At 45.0% G+C, this 17,962-nt stretch overlaps 1 protein-coding gene across 2 annotated transcripts in view; it reads right to left on the reverse strand.

Annotated features, from left to right (window-relative positions):
- Positions 1-17,962, reverse strand: part of pkp3b (plakophilin 3b) — a 55,042-nt gene that overhangs the window by 18,659 nt on the left and 18,421 nt on the right. Inside the window, exons 2-8 of one of the 2 annotated variants that reach the window (XM_079497040.1) lie at positions 14,106-14,197; positions 9,089-9,412; positions 8,285-8,670; positions 6,787-6,910; positions 5,901-6,105; positions 2,588-2,762; positions 1,445-1,562 (exon numbers count right to left, since the gene is read on the reverse strand). In XM_079497040.1, coding sequence (XP_079353166.1) covers positions 1,445-1,562; positions 2,588-2,762; positions 5,901-6,105; positions 6,787-6,910; positions 8,285-8,670; positions 9,089-9,412; positions 14,106-14,197 — 1,424 coding nt within the window. Of the gene's footprint in view, positions 1-1,444; positions 1,563-2,587; positions 2,763-5,900; positions 6,106-6,786; positions 6,911-8,284; positions 8,674-9,088; positions 9,413-14,105; positions 14,198-17,962 lie in introns of both variants that reach the window. The other variant, XM_079497039.1, reaches the window with a different exon arrangement.

Consider the following 17,962-nt stretch of genomic DNA (forward strand, 5'->3'; position numbering starts at 1 on the left):
TGGAGATCTAAGGGTGGTAGTGGGGACATTCTCTTGAGTGTACAGGGTTTGATGAGGGCCAGGCTTTAATTTTCGGGCCTGTTGAGAACTCTAGTTTTCGCCGGCTGCCGGGCGCGACACTAATACCTTTGGGGCAAGCCCGTCTAGAGTTTTAATGGACAGGTATCAGTCAAAAGGGAGACATCGAAGAGGAAGGATGGATGGGGAAGGATCAACATATGGAATGTCAGAACAGGTTCAGACATATATCCATATATGGAGATCTAAGGGTTTGAGGTCAGATGTGGAGTTGCTGGCCAATATTGATGACATCAGGGATCTCCATATATGGGCTTAATTGCGACAGCAAATCGTTATTTGACTATGACCTGGGCACCATATATGGGGGGCTTTCCCATGTATGGGGATTTTGAGTGATACACTGACTGACGGGAATTGCACGTTTTCATAGTAAATGCGATCTGCGCGGGTCACAATAAACAAAGTAAACAATCAAATACAGCCATGGTTTGGGCTGAGTCGTGTTATTTCCTCTCTGAAAATGTAATGGTTAGTCTTCACTCTTCACTGGTCAGGTTGACTGTCTGTGAGAGAGAAAACTCAGTGACTCAGGCGTCAGGAAGGCAGCCTGACTATAAGCAGCTTTATTCTTTTATTTGAGAGGATTTAGGAGATTCAGGGGAGGTCGGACTTTCTCGGAAATCTGTGGTCTGTTCCTGCCAGAGGTTCAGTGACCTAGCTTCAAGCTTCCCAAAACACAGAAGACTAAACACAGATACTGAGGGGGAACGTGTTGTTCAGAGCCATGGGAGCACTTTATAAACACTTTCATCATCTAGTCATTCACATTGATGTCATTCAATCACACAAGACTTTCTTGTATGTTTTTGTTGTATATTTGCAAAGACCCCTTGGGGTGATTTTTATAAATAGGATCAGACCCGTCTGAACTGAGTGGTGCTGTACTGTACGTACTGTACAAGCTCTCCTCCCTGGCCTGTGTGTGCGTGTGTGTGTGTGTGTGTGTGTGTGTGTGTGTGTGTGTGTGTGTGTGTGTTAGGCTGCGCAACAGTGACACCTGGTGGTCAACAAATGCTATTTCCGCACTCGGGACACAGGGACATACATATGGACCAGACACGTAACTAGATGTCAGTGGGCCCCGACGCAGGCTGCTCAGCGAGTGCCCCCGACAGCACCCCCCCGCTGTCTATGCTTGCTGTCTATAGGAGTGGCTAGCAGCACTCAAAGATAAACTGAACTGAACTGACAGTGGATGGAGGACGGTTTTTTATCACGATAAACAATAATAGCGATTATCGTCCCATGCCCATAGCTTCAATGTATTAATGCATGGTGTCGCTGGCAGTGCATGGAGATACGTATGGAGGCAGCCTCATTCACACACATTCATAACGTACAGGATACAATGGCTAGTGCTCACCTTGTCGGCAGACTGCTCCTCCTGCAGGTTGCTCTGGGTATAGCAGACCAGAGAATCCACGAGACCTCGCATCTCTCTCATCTGCTGGCGTGTGCGCTCGTTGATGGAGCTCAGATTCCTGGACACACATGCACGTACGCACGCACGCACACACCAAAGAAACAGTCAAACAGCAGTCATTTCTATTATCACTAACAATCTTCTTGGCTATTCCACCATTAGGTTTCATTTGAGTGTACGGTTACGGCTGCAACTACAGGCTAGTTTAAAGCTATAATGACTTAACTATCATGTCAGAGCATACACACACACACACACACACGCACACGCGCACACGCGCACGCGCACACACACACACACACACACACACACACACACACACACACACACACACACACACACACACACACACACACACACACACAGACAGTTGAGTAATTTGCATTATCTCCCTAAGCTCCGTGGCCATTACTGTACAGTAGGCTACGTATAATTTGAGTGCTCAGTAAGAATGTAGCTCCAGGCTAGTTGAACATTTACAACAGTTAATGAATGAACTATTATGTCACTAAAATGCCCACAGCAACAAGACATCAGTGTTGTTTTTGGCAGAAAATTTCTATTTTAGTTTTAGTCATAGTCTCTTGAATAGTTTTCATTTAGTTTTAGTCACATTTTACTAGTCACCTGGAATGTTTTAGTGTTAGTCTAGTTTTAGTCGACTAAATGTCATAAGATTTTAGTCGACTAAATCTAGTTGATTTAGTCGACTAAAATGTATTTTATCAGGTCTTGATGCCGTCGCAATGACTGTTTTACACTTGCTGAAAATAGCCGATTGTGAACTTGTAGATCTGCTATTTTCAGCATGCAAGTTTTAATTCAGTTTCCGTTTAGTTTTCGTCAGTGAAAAAAGGTAGTCGACGAACATTTTTCGTCTTAGTCGACGAAATCAACACTGCATATATTCACGTTTTTATCATAAATTATGATAATAGCTTCTAGATTCAGGGGTCTTCAACGTATTTCAGGTCAAGGACCCTTTGGCCTGATGGAGGGGAAAGGAACTGGAATAACGTGTTCCATCCACACGCTATACGTCCGGAGAGAGAGAGAGAAAGAGAGAGAGAGTGAGAGTCCTACCTGAGGCATCCGGTGGTGTTGTAGAAGATGTCCTTCTCAGAAGGACTCAGCTGGATGGATCCAGAGTCTCCAGAGGAACAGAGAGGAACCAGAACTCTCTCTGTGAGTTCTGACAGAACCTCTCTGGACAGCTTCTCCTTCAGGTTGTCTTTGGACGACAGGTTCCACAAGATACCTACGACGCACGCAACACGCACGCACACACACACACACACACACACACACAGACAAATTAAGCCAGGGCTTAATTTGTACTTGGCTCTGGTTCGTGCGCTGTGGGAAATCTAAAAGGTGTTCGGTCACCTTAAATGCACATATAATACAATACGTTTTTATTTTAGACTATTTATTATTAATTCATGCTTTCACAATTTCCCCTCAAGGACGGATGAAATGACACAGAGCTAGTCCAACACTAGTCAACACTGTGTCTGTGCGTGCGTGTGTGCGTGTGTGCGCACGTGCGTGCATGTGTGTGCGCGCACGCATGCACGTGTGTGTGTTCAACCAGCACAAATCAATCCCAGATGAATCAGTAACTGATCCTCGACGTTCAGCAGATATAACAACTGATAATTGAAATGAAAATTCCTCTGTGAGATTCATCACATTTTTTAGAAAAAGAATCAAAATTGTAATGAACTCCATATTCATGCCTGACAAGGACATAAATAGTTCTTTAAAATGGGTGGTTTCTGATTGGCTACAGAGAACATGTTGTTGTTGATACTGCATATTAATGGAGCTTGGGAACACATGCCCCCCCCCCCCCCCCCCAACCCCTCTCAATTGTGCATGCTTTTCATTTTGAGGGACACTAGCCCCCCCAATGTCTGGCTTTCTTTTTTTTTTTTTTATAATTTTTATCCCACGATTTTGTAACCCATTTTTCACCCCTGTGTCAATTATCTAATGTGATCCTGTGTCAATTATCTAAGTGGCAGCGGTGGCCGAACGGATAGCGGAGCGATCTTGATACCGGAAGGTCGCCAGTTCAAATCAGCGGTCCGACACGTTAAAATTACCACCGCTGAAGTGCCCTTGAACAAGGCATTGAACCACTACGATGAAATGTGTTCTATGAGCAGGGCCTGGCTGGAAACAAGTTCTTGAGCTTAGCCCAGATACCCTGGGTAAATATAGTAATCATTTCATTGTCTCCACCAGGCCGAAGGCATGGGGAGAGAGTATGTTTTGCACTCCGTCCGTGTGTCCTTCCGTCCTTCCGTCCGTCTGTGAACAGCTAATCTCCGGCACCGTTAACCCGGTCGATGCCAAACTTTGCACACACACTCCCTGGATGCCAACGATGAACCTCTGCCCCACATTTTCCAGAACGGCCTGTTATAGCGCCACCATGAGGCAGCTTTTCACATTTGTTACCTAAAACTGCACCGATCTGCGTGAAACGTTGCATGCACACTCCCCAGAGGCCGAGGACAAACCTTTGACCTGCATTTTCCGCATCTGCCTTTTATAGCGCCACCAGGAGGCCGACTTTTGTAAAACACATTTTTTGATATTACTCCTCCAGATTCTGTTCAAAAATCTCACAAATCGTTACACAGTATCTCTATGGTCATGTGCTCAAGTTGGATCTGTCCCATATTTCATATTCCATCCTAATTGGTTATAATTGGCTTTCACAGTTTGCAAGATTGCCCCGTTTTGAACAAAAGCCTCAAATCATGAACGCAGCATGCAATTTACGTCAAATCTTTCACACATTTTCTTACTAGGCTGAGGAATATATCCCACCCTTTTCACATTGGCCTGTTATAGCTCCACCAACAGGTTGATTTTTGCAAAACACATTTTTGGAACAAAATGCCTCAAATCATCCAATTGCCATCAAAGGCGTATGAAGAAATGGCAAACGGTACACATGATCTCTGTAGTCATGTGATCAAGACGAGTCTGTTGGATTTCTCAGATTGTACACTGATTGGCTAAGATTGCCTTCCAAAGTTTTCAGGAGTGGCCCGTTTTGTACAAAATGCTGCACATGTCCTGCTCATCCAGAATTCTATCCTTAGAGATGCTATGAGTGATCTGGCTCTGCATTTCCTCAACAAAATGAAGAAAATTGTTGCAAAAACAAATTAAAAAAAACATCCTCCTAAACATTTTGCCAAACATCACACACACTCCTATCCTCCTGGTGGAGACCTGTGCCCGGAAGGGCACTTTTTCTAGTTTCATTTCATTTCATTTCATCCTGGGCTCTACACACCCTCCGCCAACCTAGTCCCCATATATGGGGGACATGGGGAGAGCAACGGACTTGAACTCATGCTTCCTTCATGCATGAGTGTCCAAGTTGCTCCTTTACACCTGACGGGGGGGAGTTTCCCTGGTTGGACGTAGCACGTGGAAGGAACACGTTATTCCAACCAGTTCCTTTCCCCTCCATCAGGCGCCCTGGCTGGCCAGGGGGAGGCAGTTTAGAGACCAGGATTAGAATGTCTGGCTTTCAGACATGACGTCACGTGGGGGCCAAGTCTATGGACCTTTTAATGTTTGCTTTAAGCATGTCCCCGTGACGAAAAAAGAAAGGCACCCATCACTTCACATGATTTTTCCTATTTTTTAAGCCTGAAATGTGAGTTATCAGCATTATCGATAATTAAAGATGTCGAGAAGTGAAACATTGACACTTTTAAAGCATATCCATCTATAATTGCTCCATGGAGGCATATTACTGCTCGGTATCGGTACATGAAATGAAATGAAATGAAATGAAATCTATATTTACCCAGGGTATCTGGGCTAAGCTCAAGAACTTGTTTCCAGCCAGGCCCTGCTCATAGAACACATTTCATCGTAGTGGTTGATGCCTTGTTCAAGGGCATTTCAGCTGTGGTAATTTTAACGTGTCGGACGGCTGATTCGAACTGGGAACCTTCCGGTATCTAGACCGCGCCGCTATCCGTTCGGCCACCGCTGCCACATAACTGCACTCCCTGTGATGTTCTTGTATTGAGTACTTTTACACTACCTGTGATGTTCTTGTATTAAGTACTTTTACACTACCTGTGATGTTCTTGTATTGAGTACTTTTACACTACCTGTGCTGTTCTTGTATTGAGTACTTTTACACTACCTGTGATGTTCTTGTATTGAGTACTTTTACACTACCTGTGATGTTCTTGTATTGAGTACTTTTACACTACCTGTAATGTTCTTGTATTGAGTACTTTTACACTACCTGTGATGTTCTTGTATTGAGTACTTTTACACTACCTGTGATGTTCTTGTATTGAGTACTTTTACACTACCTGTGATGTTCTTGTATTGAGTACTTTTACACTACCTGTGATGTTCTTGCGTAGCTCCTCGTCTGGTTCCTTCAGGACTTCGACCAATCGCGTGACGCCTCCGGCGTCGATGAGTGCCGCCTTATTGTCGGCGTTCTCGTAAATGACGTTCCTCACGGCGCCCGTGGAGAACCGCTGCACTTCCTGGTTCTCACTGGAGAACAGCTGGACCAGGGCGGGGACGCCTCGGAGAGAACGTACCTGTTGGGGGAGAAAGAGAGAGAGAGAGAGAGAGAGAGAGAGAGAGAGACAGAGAGAGAGAGAGAGTGAGAGAGGGAGAGACAGAGAGACAGAGAGAGAGAGAGAGAGAGAGAGAGAGAGAGAGAGAGAGACAGAGAGAGAGAGAGAGTGAGAGAGGGAGAGACAGAGAGACAGAGAGAGAGAGAGAGAGAGAGAGAGAGAGAGAGATGTTAAATAAATACATTTGAATATGTATACATTTATTTATAAATAAATAAATAAATAAATAAATAAATAAATAAATAAATAAATAAATAAATAAATAAATAAATAAATAAATAATAATAGAACTGATATGCAGTACCGAAATTAAATTATTTGTATGGGTACCTGGTGCTCACCATTTCTTATTCGGTTCCTACCATATACAACCAGAAATGTCGCTTGTCGTCCGCCTCCACATTATCAGATTTAGAAACATGCATTTATCTCGGGTTCTTTTCCCAGATTGTAAGCTTTATTCAAGGGTCCTCACTGAAAAATGTATTAATTATACTGTACCTGATTGAATTATTGCAGAATTATTACAGTATTATGGCCTTCCTGTTGCAGGCATTTGGCCATTAAAAAAAGTGCAACACCAAAAGGCCAAGTGGCCTTGCCTCTAAAATGATGAAGTGTAACTCCTGCGCATGTACATACCTGGTTCTTGGCATCATTGCTATGGTAACACTGATGCTGGATGTAGGCGGCTCCCAGGACATGCATCCCTGAATCATTCTCTGACAGATACCTGACCGCCGTGGGCATGTCTATGCCCTGGATCCTGTGCGCGCACGCACGCGCACGTGCACACGCACACACACACACACACACACACACACACACACACACACACACACACACACACACACACACACACACACACACACACACACACACACACACACACACACACACACACACACACACACACACACACTATATATATTAGTTCCAATTACCAATTCCAAAAGCCAGTTACTTTTTCCCATGGAGATATGGTATAAGGTGGGTCGTTACTATGTTCTATAGCCACGGCTCCCAAAGTGGGGCCCCAGCTGGAAAAATCCAACTGAAGCGACCTTCGCTTCCCCCCTCCACAATTTAATTTACTCGGTCTCGTCTCGGTCTCACACGTAATTTGACTCGGTCTTGACTTGGTCTTGGACCAACTTACCAAGGGACTCAGGACTCCCCCCCACTGAGTCCACTCGAGTCACTACAATGAAATGAAATTAATGTATTAAGCCCTAACCACACCAAAGGGTGTCTATCTCACGATAGATATGTATCACGATACAGAGGCCACGATACGATATATATCGATATATCGATATATATATATCGATATATCGATATATATATATATATCGATATATTATTCAAAATAATGACCATGTTGCACAAATACAATAAAACACTTTCAGGCCCACAGAGATATTTAAATTAAAATAAAATGTCTAAACATCCTAACAAGGGGTCTGGGAATTAAGGGAGTACATTGCAACTTGCAAGGGGGGCTTTGATAACATTAAACAGAGGTACGTTTAGCAACACTGCGTCACCCAGATAATGCGCCGTTTATTGCCTTATTGATACAGCAGCCTCTCGATCAATTCAGCTATCGTCCGGATGTTCGATTGATATATTGCCATATCGATTAATTGAATGCACCACTAGTCGAGACGGTTTTAGCGTTGTCCCAGCGGTGTGATATGTCCTGTTGCACGTTGACGCACGTCGTCCCAAGTTGTCCCAAGTGAAACCACACCAAAGGGTCACCATGCAACTCCTCGCAACCGTTTGGACCCAAGGAGTTGCATGGCGACCCTTTGGTGTGGTTACGGCTTTATACCCATATTTTAAGGAGCCCATTCACATTAACCTTATAAGAGAGCTGTCTGGCGCTTATAGACTATCTTGTTAATTAACGGAGTGCAGCTGACGCACCTGCCTTCTCTCGCAGTGTTTTCTGTACCTATATATATATATATATATATATACATATATGGTTTTGTTCTCGACTAGGTCTCGCCTCCCGTCAAGTCTCGGTCTTGATTCGGACTCGACCCCCTCCCACACTGGGTCTTGAATAGGACCCACCCTCGGACGTGGTCTTGACTTGGGACTCGACTACAACACTATCATATAAACTCACCCTCCTAGCGGGTCGTTGCTATGAGTCGAGGCTCCGTCCATCACGTCCATTCCCTTCCCGACGCTCCTCATGCTGCGCAGCGACGCAGCTCGATGCATGGACGCCTGGTACTGCTGCCCGGCCCCCAACACGCTGCTGCTGCCTCCGCTCACCCTGGACACCTGCTGCTGCTGCTGCTGCTGCCAGGCGCCGCCCCAGCCATTCCCCCCCACTGCTATGGAGCCCACCCTGCTGGCAGTGCCCCCGGGGCCCCCGGGGCCCCAGAGCCCGTCCTGTGGCCCCCAGGGTTGCTGCTGTTGGTGGTGGTACTGCTGGCGGTTGGTGATGCGACTGATGGTGCGGTGGGAGGGGCCTCTGTAGGCGTGCTGGCTGGCTAGCTCCTCCTCCTGCTAGTTAGCAATTAGACATGAGAGATTACTTAAGAGATTGAAATGACAAATGACAAAACAAATCACACTTGTGTGAAGTGAGGGGCACCAGGTAATGGAAAATATACTTGAATAAATTGTATGTTTTGTAATAATACAGTATACTCAATCTATAAAGTAACTAGAACTTTCAAGTTTTCAAATAAATGTAGTGGAGTAAAAGTGCAATATTTGGAACCGAGATGTAGTGGAGTAGTAAAAGTATTGGAAATCGGAAATACTTAAATACCTAAATATTTTACTGAAGAACAGTACTTAAGTAAATGTACTTAGTTACTTTCCACCACTGCTTACAAGTTATACCTCATTGTAAACGTGATCAATCAACTATAACAAGTTTCCAAAATTATTTATTTTTAAAATTTGTATCCCTTACCTGCCAGTTAGAGGCCCCGGCCCCTCCCCGGGCCAGAGTCCCACTGAGGCTCCGCCTTATGGCGCCGAGGGCAGGGCTTGCGGGGTAGTAGGCGGGGCTTCCTGGGGGAACCAATAGGGACACAGGAGGGAGGTTCTCCGGGTCAGATAGGGATTTGGAGCGGGTGGTCCTGGTGCGATGATTAAGCGAGTGGCTGGTCTGGTAGCTGCTCTGGACCGCGCTGGTCCCTGATTGGCTGGCCCCCCGGTAGGTGTGGTTCGCACCCACATCCACGGCGGAGCGAGAGGAGAAGCCAGCGGAGGAGGGGAGGGGTCCTGTCGCCACCTGGAGGTCAAGGGTCAACACACATACACAGGTCACAATGACAGAATTCCATTGTCACTGTCAGGTAGAAACCTTATTATGTCCAAAAGTGTTACCATGAAGCTCCCATATACGGAGCTCTTGAGGAGTTGAACCCGTGGCTGGACCTGGCTGACGTACTGTTGATGTTAACTGGCCTAATACGTACTGTTGATGTTAACTGGCCTAATACGTACTGTTGATGTTAACTGGCCTAATACGTACTGTTGATGTTAACTGGCCTAATACGTACTGTTGATGTTAACTGGCCTAATACGTACTGTTGATGTTAACTGGCCTAATACGTACTGTTGATGTTAACTGGCCTAATACCGTACTGTTGATATTAACTGGCCTAATACGTACTGTTGATGTTAACTGGCCTAATACGTACTGTTGATGTTAACTGGCCTAATACGTACTGTTGATGTTAACTGGCCTAATACGTACTGTTGATGTTAACTGGCCTAATACCGTACTGTTGATATTAACTGGCCTAATACGTACTGTTGATGTTAACTGGCCTAATACCGTACTGTTGATATTAACTGGCCTAACATCATCATCATCATCATTTTGACAGTGAACTTGACACATACACAGCAGAGCGCCACCCCATGGTCACACAAATTAATTTGGCTCCTACAGTTTTATAAAGTTTTTGTAACTTTTGCGTGACACTCTACGTACAACGCTGCAGTGCATCATAATTTTAGAAAAAAACGTAAAAAGTTGAAATACAGAGATACAAGGTTAAGGTTTCTGCCTGACAGTAACAACAGGCAGCGGCCCTGGGACGGATAGTGATCATATGGGTAAGGATGCTGAGGTTGGAACTGAATATACTTCCAAGACCCAACTGAGATTTTTTTCAAATGACGGATCCGGTGAAATTGGTTCTGAGATCCGAGGGGACCCGACATTCCGACAGTTAAGAGCTCTCAATGGAACTGCCAGGCTTGAGGCCTAGAGGAAGACCAAGAATAAATCTGTTCATCCGTGTTTGCTTGCACTGGTTTGTTTGGGTACAGATATATTGCTTTTATCAGGCCTGATCATGACCTCTTCTTCACAGGGGGGACAGCTGGCCAGGTGCGACACAGTAGTTACACACTATACAGTACCACCAATGGACTTTTGAAATTACTTGTAATATCTTCACATCGTTTTGGGAATACAAAATCCCCCAATCTTTCCATGCAAGGTTCATCGTTTACCTGATATCCTATAGTTTCAAAGTGCATTATATTATTCTGGTAGTACTGTATGTTACCTGTGATCCTAGTTTACTGTACGTGTTTATCGTCGACAGATTTTCACTTGAGAACATTTCGCAATGGATCATGAAATAACAGCCTCGCAAACCCTCCTCCTCTCTCACCACACAGATAAACATGAAGCTGTGTGTAATATTAGCTGTATGACTCAGCTGTTTGCAGAGCTGAACCATTCATAATGTGTGAATTTAATCCTGTTAAACTTCAGCTTGGAGGGGTCTTGTCAAATACTGCATGGACATGAGGAGGGGGAAGGGGGGTGCAGTCCAAAGATCTGACCGGTTCCATGGTATGAGCTGGTCAGATAGACTCTCTGACCAGAATGCAACTTAATGGCCATACGTAAACTTTCATAATTTAAGACATAATCCTTAACGATTAAATCTGGTTTCAGTATTTATTGCGACAGCAGGTCGCAGTTAACTATGACATCGTGCATTTCCCGTCAGTTGTTTGTTTGGTTGGTCACCCCAGGCATGACTATATATGGTCATGCCTCGTGACATCACGTGACATCATCAGGGATGGATAACATCCCTGATGTTTGGAGATCCCTGATGTCATCAATATTAAGCCCATATATGGAGATCCCTGATGTCATCAATATTGGCCAGCAACTCTACATCTGACGTCAAATCTGTTGGGCGGGCGGTCGGACCTTCATCATGCGACCGTCGACATCCGACAGTCGTTAGTCACCAAGTCAGTTATTACAGTTAATAATGTTTTGAACTCATTAGTTTAAATTGAGCCAAACTGTGTGGACACTACTGTATGTAATTACATATAGGTAATGGGTGGGGTGGGGTCTGGATTGGACTTTGAGATAACCACCGGTTACTTACAGGTCGGTACACAGGTGTGATTTTTAACGGACAGGGCGCGTGTGCAGTCCACACAGTGGTGCTGGCCCATAACAACTGATCTTGTGTATGGACGTGTGTGTGTGTGCGTGCGTGCGTGCGTGCGTGCGTGCGTGCGTGCGTGCGTGCGTGCGTGCGTGCGTGCGTGCGTGCGTGCGTGCGTGACTGTGTTTTTCAGGTCTAGACCACAAACACAGCACAAGCACAGGAAGTCAGAAATTCCATCATCATCAACATCCTCCATTTTCCAACAGTCTGGTTTCCACATTATGATGGAAAACACACACACACACACACACACACACACACACACACACACACACACACACACACACACACACACACACACACACACACACACACACACACACACACACACACACACACACACACACACACACACACACACACAATGTTTGCACGTTTGCATTGTCAGAGCGACCTGGTGAAAAGCCGCCGTGACACAAAGCCCATTTCCTGTTTAGGAACACCCCCTCCACGCACGCACGCACACACACGCACACACGCACACGCACACGCACGCACACACGCACACACGCACACACGCACACACACACACACACACACACACACACACACACACACACACACACACACACACACGTAACCATTGTTCTGAAAGCACCTTTTCCAACTACACTTCCAGGTTAGCTTTTAGCATCTTATTTTTATTTAGCCTGACGAGAAGCTGACTGGGTGATTCATAAAGGACCACAATGGAAATACACCTTTTTTTGTTTTTAATCCTACTGTATATAATCTACAATCCTATTTTTAATCCTATAATCTACATCTACAGGTGCTAACGGGCCCTCCCACCACCGCAGAGGTTGTGGGTTCAAATCCACCGGTGCATCCGGCGTTGTCACGCTGGAAGCACCTATACGTACACATACATGTGTGTGTGTGTGTGTGTGTGTGTGTGTGTGTGTGTGTGTTTTTATCTATCTTTATCTATTTTTTATATATATTTTAGTAAGAGAATTGTGTGCTATGCTGGATGAGTGCTCTATGTTACGAGAACCTGTTCTAAACCATTGTAATTGTATATTCTGTAACCATGTTGGTGCTAATCACGTTACACACATAGTAACATATTTGATCTTTTGGGGGGAAATAGTACTAGTAGGTAAATAACTAATAATGCTGTGAATTATTTTAATAATAATGCTAATAATACGCCTAAAATATGTATATGCCAGGTTTACAGAGGCAAAGGTGAGGCTGTTTATTATTCACAGGAAGGTTCTTCATTATGTTTGTGACCTTAACGTGAACCCTGTGGAAGTCCAGTTAATGAGGAAGAAATCCTTGAGAATGTCAGGGCTGTTGCAGCCAGCTGGCCCAGTGCCTGGCTGGTGGGATCACTGGGCTAAGAGGAACCCACAAAAAGAAAAGGCGTTCGCTCACGCGCTTTCATTGTGCACGAGATGTTTGTGTGCAACGTTTGTGTGGGTAAACCTGGCCACAGCAGGACATGCATTTCAATGAGAATACGCACGGAAAAGCTTTTATTCCTCTCTGCGGAACGGGAAATAAATCTTCACGTCCATGGTCAGTGAGAACAGAACAGCTGCATTCCTTGACGTGGAGTGGAAGAAAATCAGCGTCCGTGCGCTGATGCTTGATGTGCAGCCTGGTGGGTTTCAAGCGTAAAAAGGGCCCAAAAAGGTCTTGCCCCCCAGTACATTACGGACCTGCTGCCTCCAACAAATTGTGACCAAAGCTCATTGGCACAAATCGGTATACACATTATCTCTGGAGACATGTGATCAAGATGCATCAGTCAGACTTATCAGATCCCATTTCAAGTGAATATGATTGCCTTCCAAAGTTCACAGGCCCAGGGTAGGCAACCCGGCCTGGCAGAGAGCTGCGCAGACGCACGCTTGATGAGACCATGCTTTTATTATTAGATTCCGAATCATTAAGTCTGCTCTTCGATGATGCATCAACAACAATAAGGAGGAAAAAATAAAGTAATTAGTGAAATAAACAGTTGGGACTTGGCTGTTTTAACGGATGGGAAATACTGCATGCTGCTGTCAGGGTGTGGTCGCACAACACGCACGCACGCACGCACGCACGCACGCACGCACGCACGCACGCACGCACGCACGCACGCACGCACGCACGCACGCACGCACACACGCACACACACACACACACACACACACACACACACACACACACACACACACAGACGGGACAGAAATGGGACAGTGAAACGTTCCATTTGGGTTTGTATGAAGTCTTGTGGGGACAGTGTGAATGGAGTGGTATTTATGTGAGGTATGATGGTATTTACCAGTAGATGCCATTCTTTATTCTGTAGACACAAACCCACTGACTGCTCGTTCTAAGAGGGTCCCCAGCTAAACTAGTCAGTTAGGAACACCTTGACATATCACCCGAGGCCGGGAATCAAACCTGGGACCTTCTGTTGTCCTGTAACTAGTGTGGTTTAGATAGCAGAGTGCAGTTGGTGAGGAACAGTGGAGAGAGTGAACTCACAGCCATGACCCGACTGGGTGTGTGAACCATGGATCTGCTGCTGAAGCCTCCGTGGTTGGACGTGAATGTTCTGTATGATGGAGCACTGTGGTCTGGGTGAGAGAGAGAGCGAGAGAGAGCGAGAGAGAGAGAGAGAGAGAGAGATCAAACATGAGGACAATAGCAGAGAGAATGTGAGACACAATGATATGGTGAAAGATCAAGACAGACTGTCTAGTCTGTCTGCAGACATTATGTTTACTTGTATTTTGTCTACTTGTATTTTGTCTAGAGTTCTCAAATTCTGTCCGAACCCGACACAGCGTTTTTGGGTCGGGTGCTCGTGCGCACGCATCCGCCTCGCTGACGGCAGACTGCTGGGTGAGCGCTGGCGCTTTGGCATGGGGGGGTCAGATCAACATGGAGTGAATTCTGTACTGGCCATAGAAGGAGCATGTCTTGAGTGTACAGGGTTTGATGAGCTCAGATCAACATATGGAATGTCAGAACAGGTCAGCTCCATATATGGAGATCTAAGGGTGGTAACGGGGACATTCTCTTGAGGGTACAGGGTTTGATGAGGGCCGGGCCTTAATTTTCGGGTCTGTTGAGAACTCTAGTTTTCGCCGGCTGCCGGGCGCGGCTGCACTAATTAACTTTGGAGCAGGCCCGTCTAGAGTTTGAATGGACAGGTATCAGTCAAAAGGGAGACATCGAAGAGGAAGGATGGATGGGGAAGGATCAACATATGGAATGTCAGAACCTGTTCTGACATTCCATATGGGCTTCCATATGGGCTTAATTGCGACAGCAGATCACATTTATTATGACATCAGATGTCATAGTGATGTCGCGAGACCTGGGCACCATATATGGGGGCTTTCCCATGTATGGGGATTTTGAGTGATACACTGACTGACTGACGGCCGGGAATTGCACGTTTTCATAGTAAATGCGACCTTCGGTCGCAATTAACACACTTGTTAATAAAGTATTCAATCTCTCAATCAAAGCGAGAGAAAGAAGAAAAGGTATTGTGTTAAAAGTACAAAATGAGAAGTCTGAGGTTTGAGGGGCATGCCTTCCCAACAGGCACCGCTCTATTTCATTAAAGAGTGGATCCGAACAAGTCAATGCCTTGTTTCTTCAGATCCCAAGCTTGTGGTTTGAGAACCACGGCTCTTCTCAGACACACAGAGGAAGAGAGACGGAGCCTGGTTGATCTGAGAGAACCACTGACACAATCCACCACATCAGTATGCATCAGTTACACTGGGTAGAGCATTAACCCAATGACCTGCTATCAACTCAACCCTGGTGTTTACACAGACACAACTATTTGCACACACTACTGATAGTGATATGACACACATATCGTTGCTGTTGAGGTAGAATCCTCTTATCCTCATATTCTAACTTCTTGTGTTTTTTTTGTAAATGAATGTCGTACTTGATCATATACTACAGCATCACACAAGGGCATCAACAAAAGCAAGTAACAGATCCACATCAAGTAATTTGAATCGTGAAAAGTAACAATTTTGGACGTACAGTATGACATTTACACCCGAGAGAGAGATTTTTTTGCTTTATTAAGACAACCATATGACGGACGATTAAAAAGGTTTGTGGGTCACAGGGATTGGCTGAGAGGCAGCTCCGTGTTACATGTTACATGTATGTGTGAAAGTGAGGTCATCATCTCCGTTCCAGCGGTGTGGATATGAGATCATCTCAGTGGAATGAAAAACACAAAAATGATAATTAAAGGAACACAATCCCACACAATGTCTTCGTCTGATGGCCGGAGATGAGTTTTAACCACATTAACCCTAGCATATATCCACACGATCAATTAATTTGAGTGATCAAATCAGTCAACATTAATGTGAGAACACAACCTGACAGAAAACTAAAAGGGTCAAATTAGCCTTCCTATACCCGACAAGATCTCCCGCCGCACAGCTGGTTCAAGTTAATGATCAATGCTTATAGAGAACCCGAAGTCTGACATCATTGCCGCTAGGGGGCGCTATCCCCCTGGGTCACAGCGTTATTTTTTGTATTGGATTTCCGATTGGGGGGATCTTAGGTCATGCCATATAAGTACTGTGTTCCAGAAATAAACAAATCAGCCGGGCAATTTTACTCATGGATAAAGCATCAACTGACGGTAAAAAGTACAAATTTAAGAGTACGATTATTTTTTTCTTCTACAAACACAGACGTTATCAAATGTACCTCGATATCATAATCGAGTCACATAACTGACACAATTGCCAGGGGTGGTTTTTTTATTTTTGGAACACAGTTAATAATATAATATGACGCGATCCAAGATTCCCCTATGGGAATCCCAATACAAAACAATAACGCCGTGACCCAGTGGTAGTGGGAGTGACGTCAGGACTTCGGTACTTAACTCTATTGCTGAAGTCACTTAACGAGCACTATTTAATCCTTATGCAGAGATTCAGGTGTCACAGCAGCAACAGCAGTCAGCCATTTACTGTATATGAAACACAGCACTTAAGTGCCCATAATTCACGCAAGGCCTCATGGGACACTGGAAGCACGTGGATATATTCTGAGGGGAACATTCAGTGAAAATAGATCAGATCTACAAGCTCACAACAACCAGATTGGCTCAGCAAAGACAACAGAGGGGTCACTGGTATAGAGTCCTGGTAGTCCTGTGGGACTCTGGTCAACTGTGTTTGTTCAGTATCTCCCGTCTCTCCAGCTTATTTTTTTAGTAAACACAAATAGAAAAGTACATTTTCAGGTCGGGATAGCAATTTCCTCCACTCAGGAGAGATAACTAGTTAGTTAGTTAGTTAAGTAAGTAAGTGGGTCTGGAGTGGTAACACACAGGAGTCTGCCCCCGTTACAATGCGCTACACCCCTAGGAGATGGAGGCTGAGGTGGAGCGCCACCAGGCACGGACTGGCACAGAAAATCGGCCCTGCAGACATTTGTGGTCTTCACCGGCCCAAATATGGCCCAAAGACGCTACTATGTCTTTTTTTAATTACTTTTTCTTATTGTTTTGGCTCAGCCCCGGCCCCATGACTGCCCAGCCCTTCTGGCATCTGCCAGAATTGCCAGACTGTCCAATCCGTGCTTACCGTACGACTTGCTGCACACAAGCCGTGCTACTCATACACTGAGTTGGCGGCGGTGCGGTGCCCTGGATCGAACCCATGCATGAACTTGTGTTCCAAAGGTGAGAGCTCTACCGACTGAGCTACACAGTTAGTTTATCACTCAGACAGACAGTTTCATTTAAAAGTACTACAGCTATACAGAGGACGCAGATGTTGTGGTCCAGCCACCAAAAAAAAGGAAGTAAAAGCAGAATTCCAAAGTGTCAGTGAAACGCCCTGTTCAAATGGAGACGTCACCAAGGATCCAGGAGTTTTAGCCTGTCTGTTCAGAGGGAACAAACAGGGTGTGGACACTTCACACTGCACTGTGTAATCTGCACTGCAGCCAAACTGCCTCCTCACGGATTAAAGCAAAAATAAAATCTCACGCCTGAAACATTTTGTTGTTGTAATGTGTGATTTGTGAAACAGCACAGAAGAAGTCCCCCACACTAGAGCTGTGTGCCACAACTCATAAACAATTAATACAATATGTAGAATTATGTTAAGGTGTTTATTATTATTCTAAACCTACTGTTCCTGTTCTCATACAGGCAACCAGTTGAAGAAATTGCAGATTGAGGCTTTAACCTTTGCTTTGATGAAATAAAACCCTAAGTAATCTTGAATCTATTCTATCGCTAGTTTGACCACTTATTTCAAATACTCTTATTCTTACAATAGACAAGAACCGAACATATTAACAGCAACCAACAGGCATGAAGAGAGGCG

Source organism: Electrona antarctica (assembly GCF_951216825.1).
Source record: "Electrona antarctica genome assembly, chromosome: 3".
NCBI lineage: Eukaryota > Metazoa > Chordata > Actinopteri > Myctophiformes > Myctophidae > Electrona > Electrona antarctica.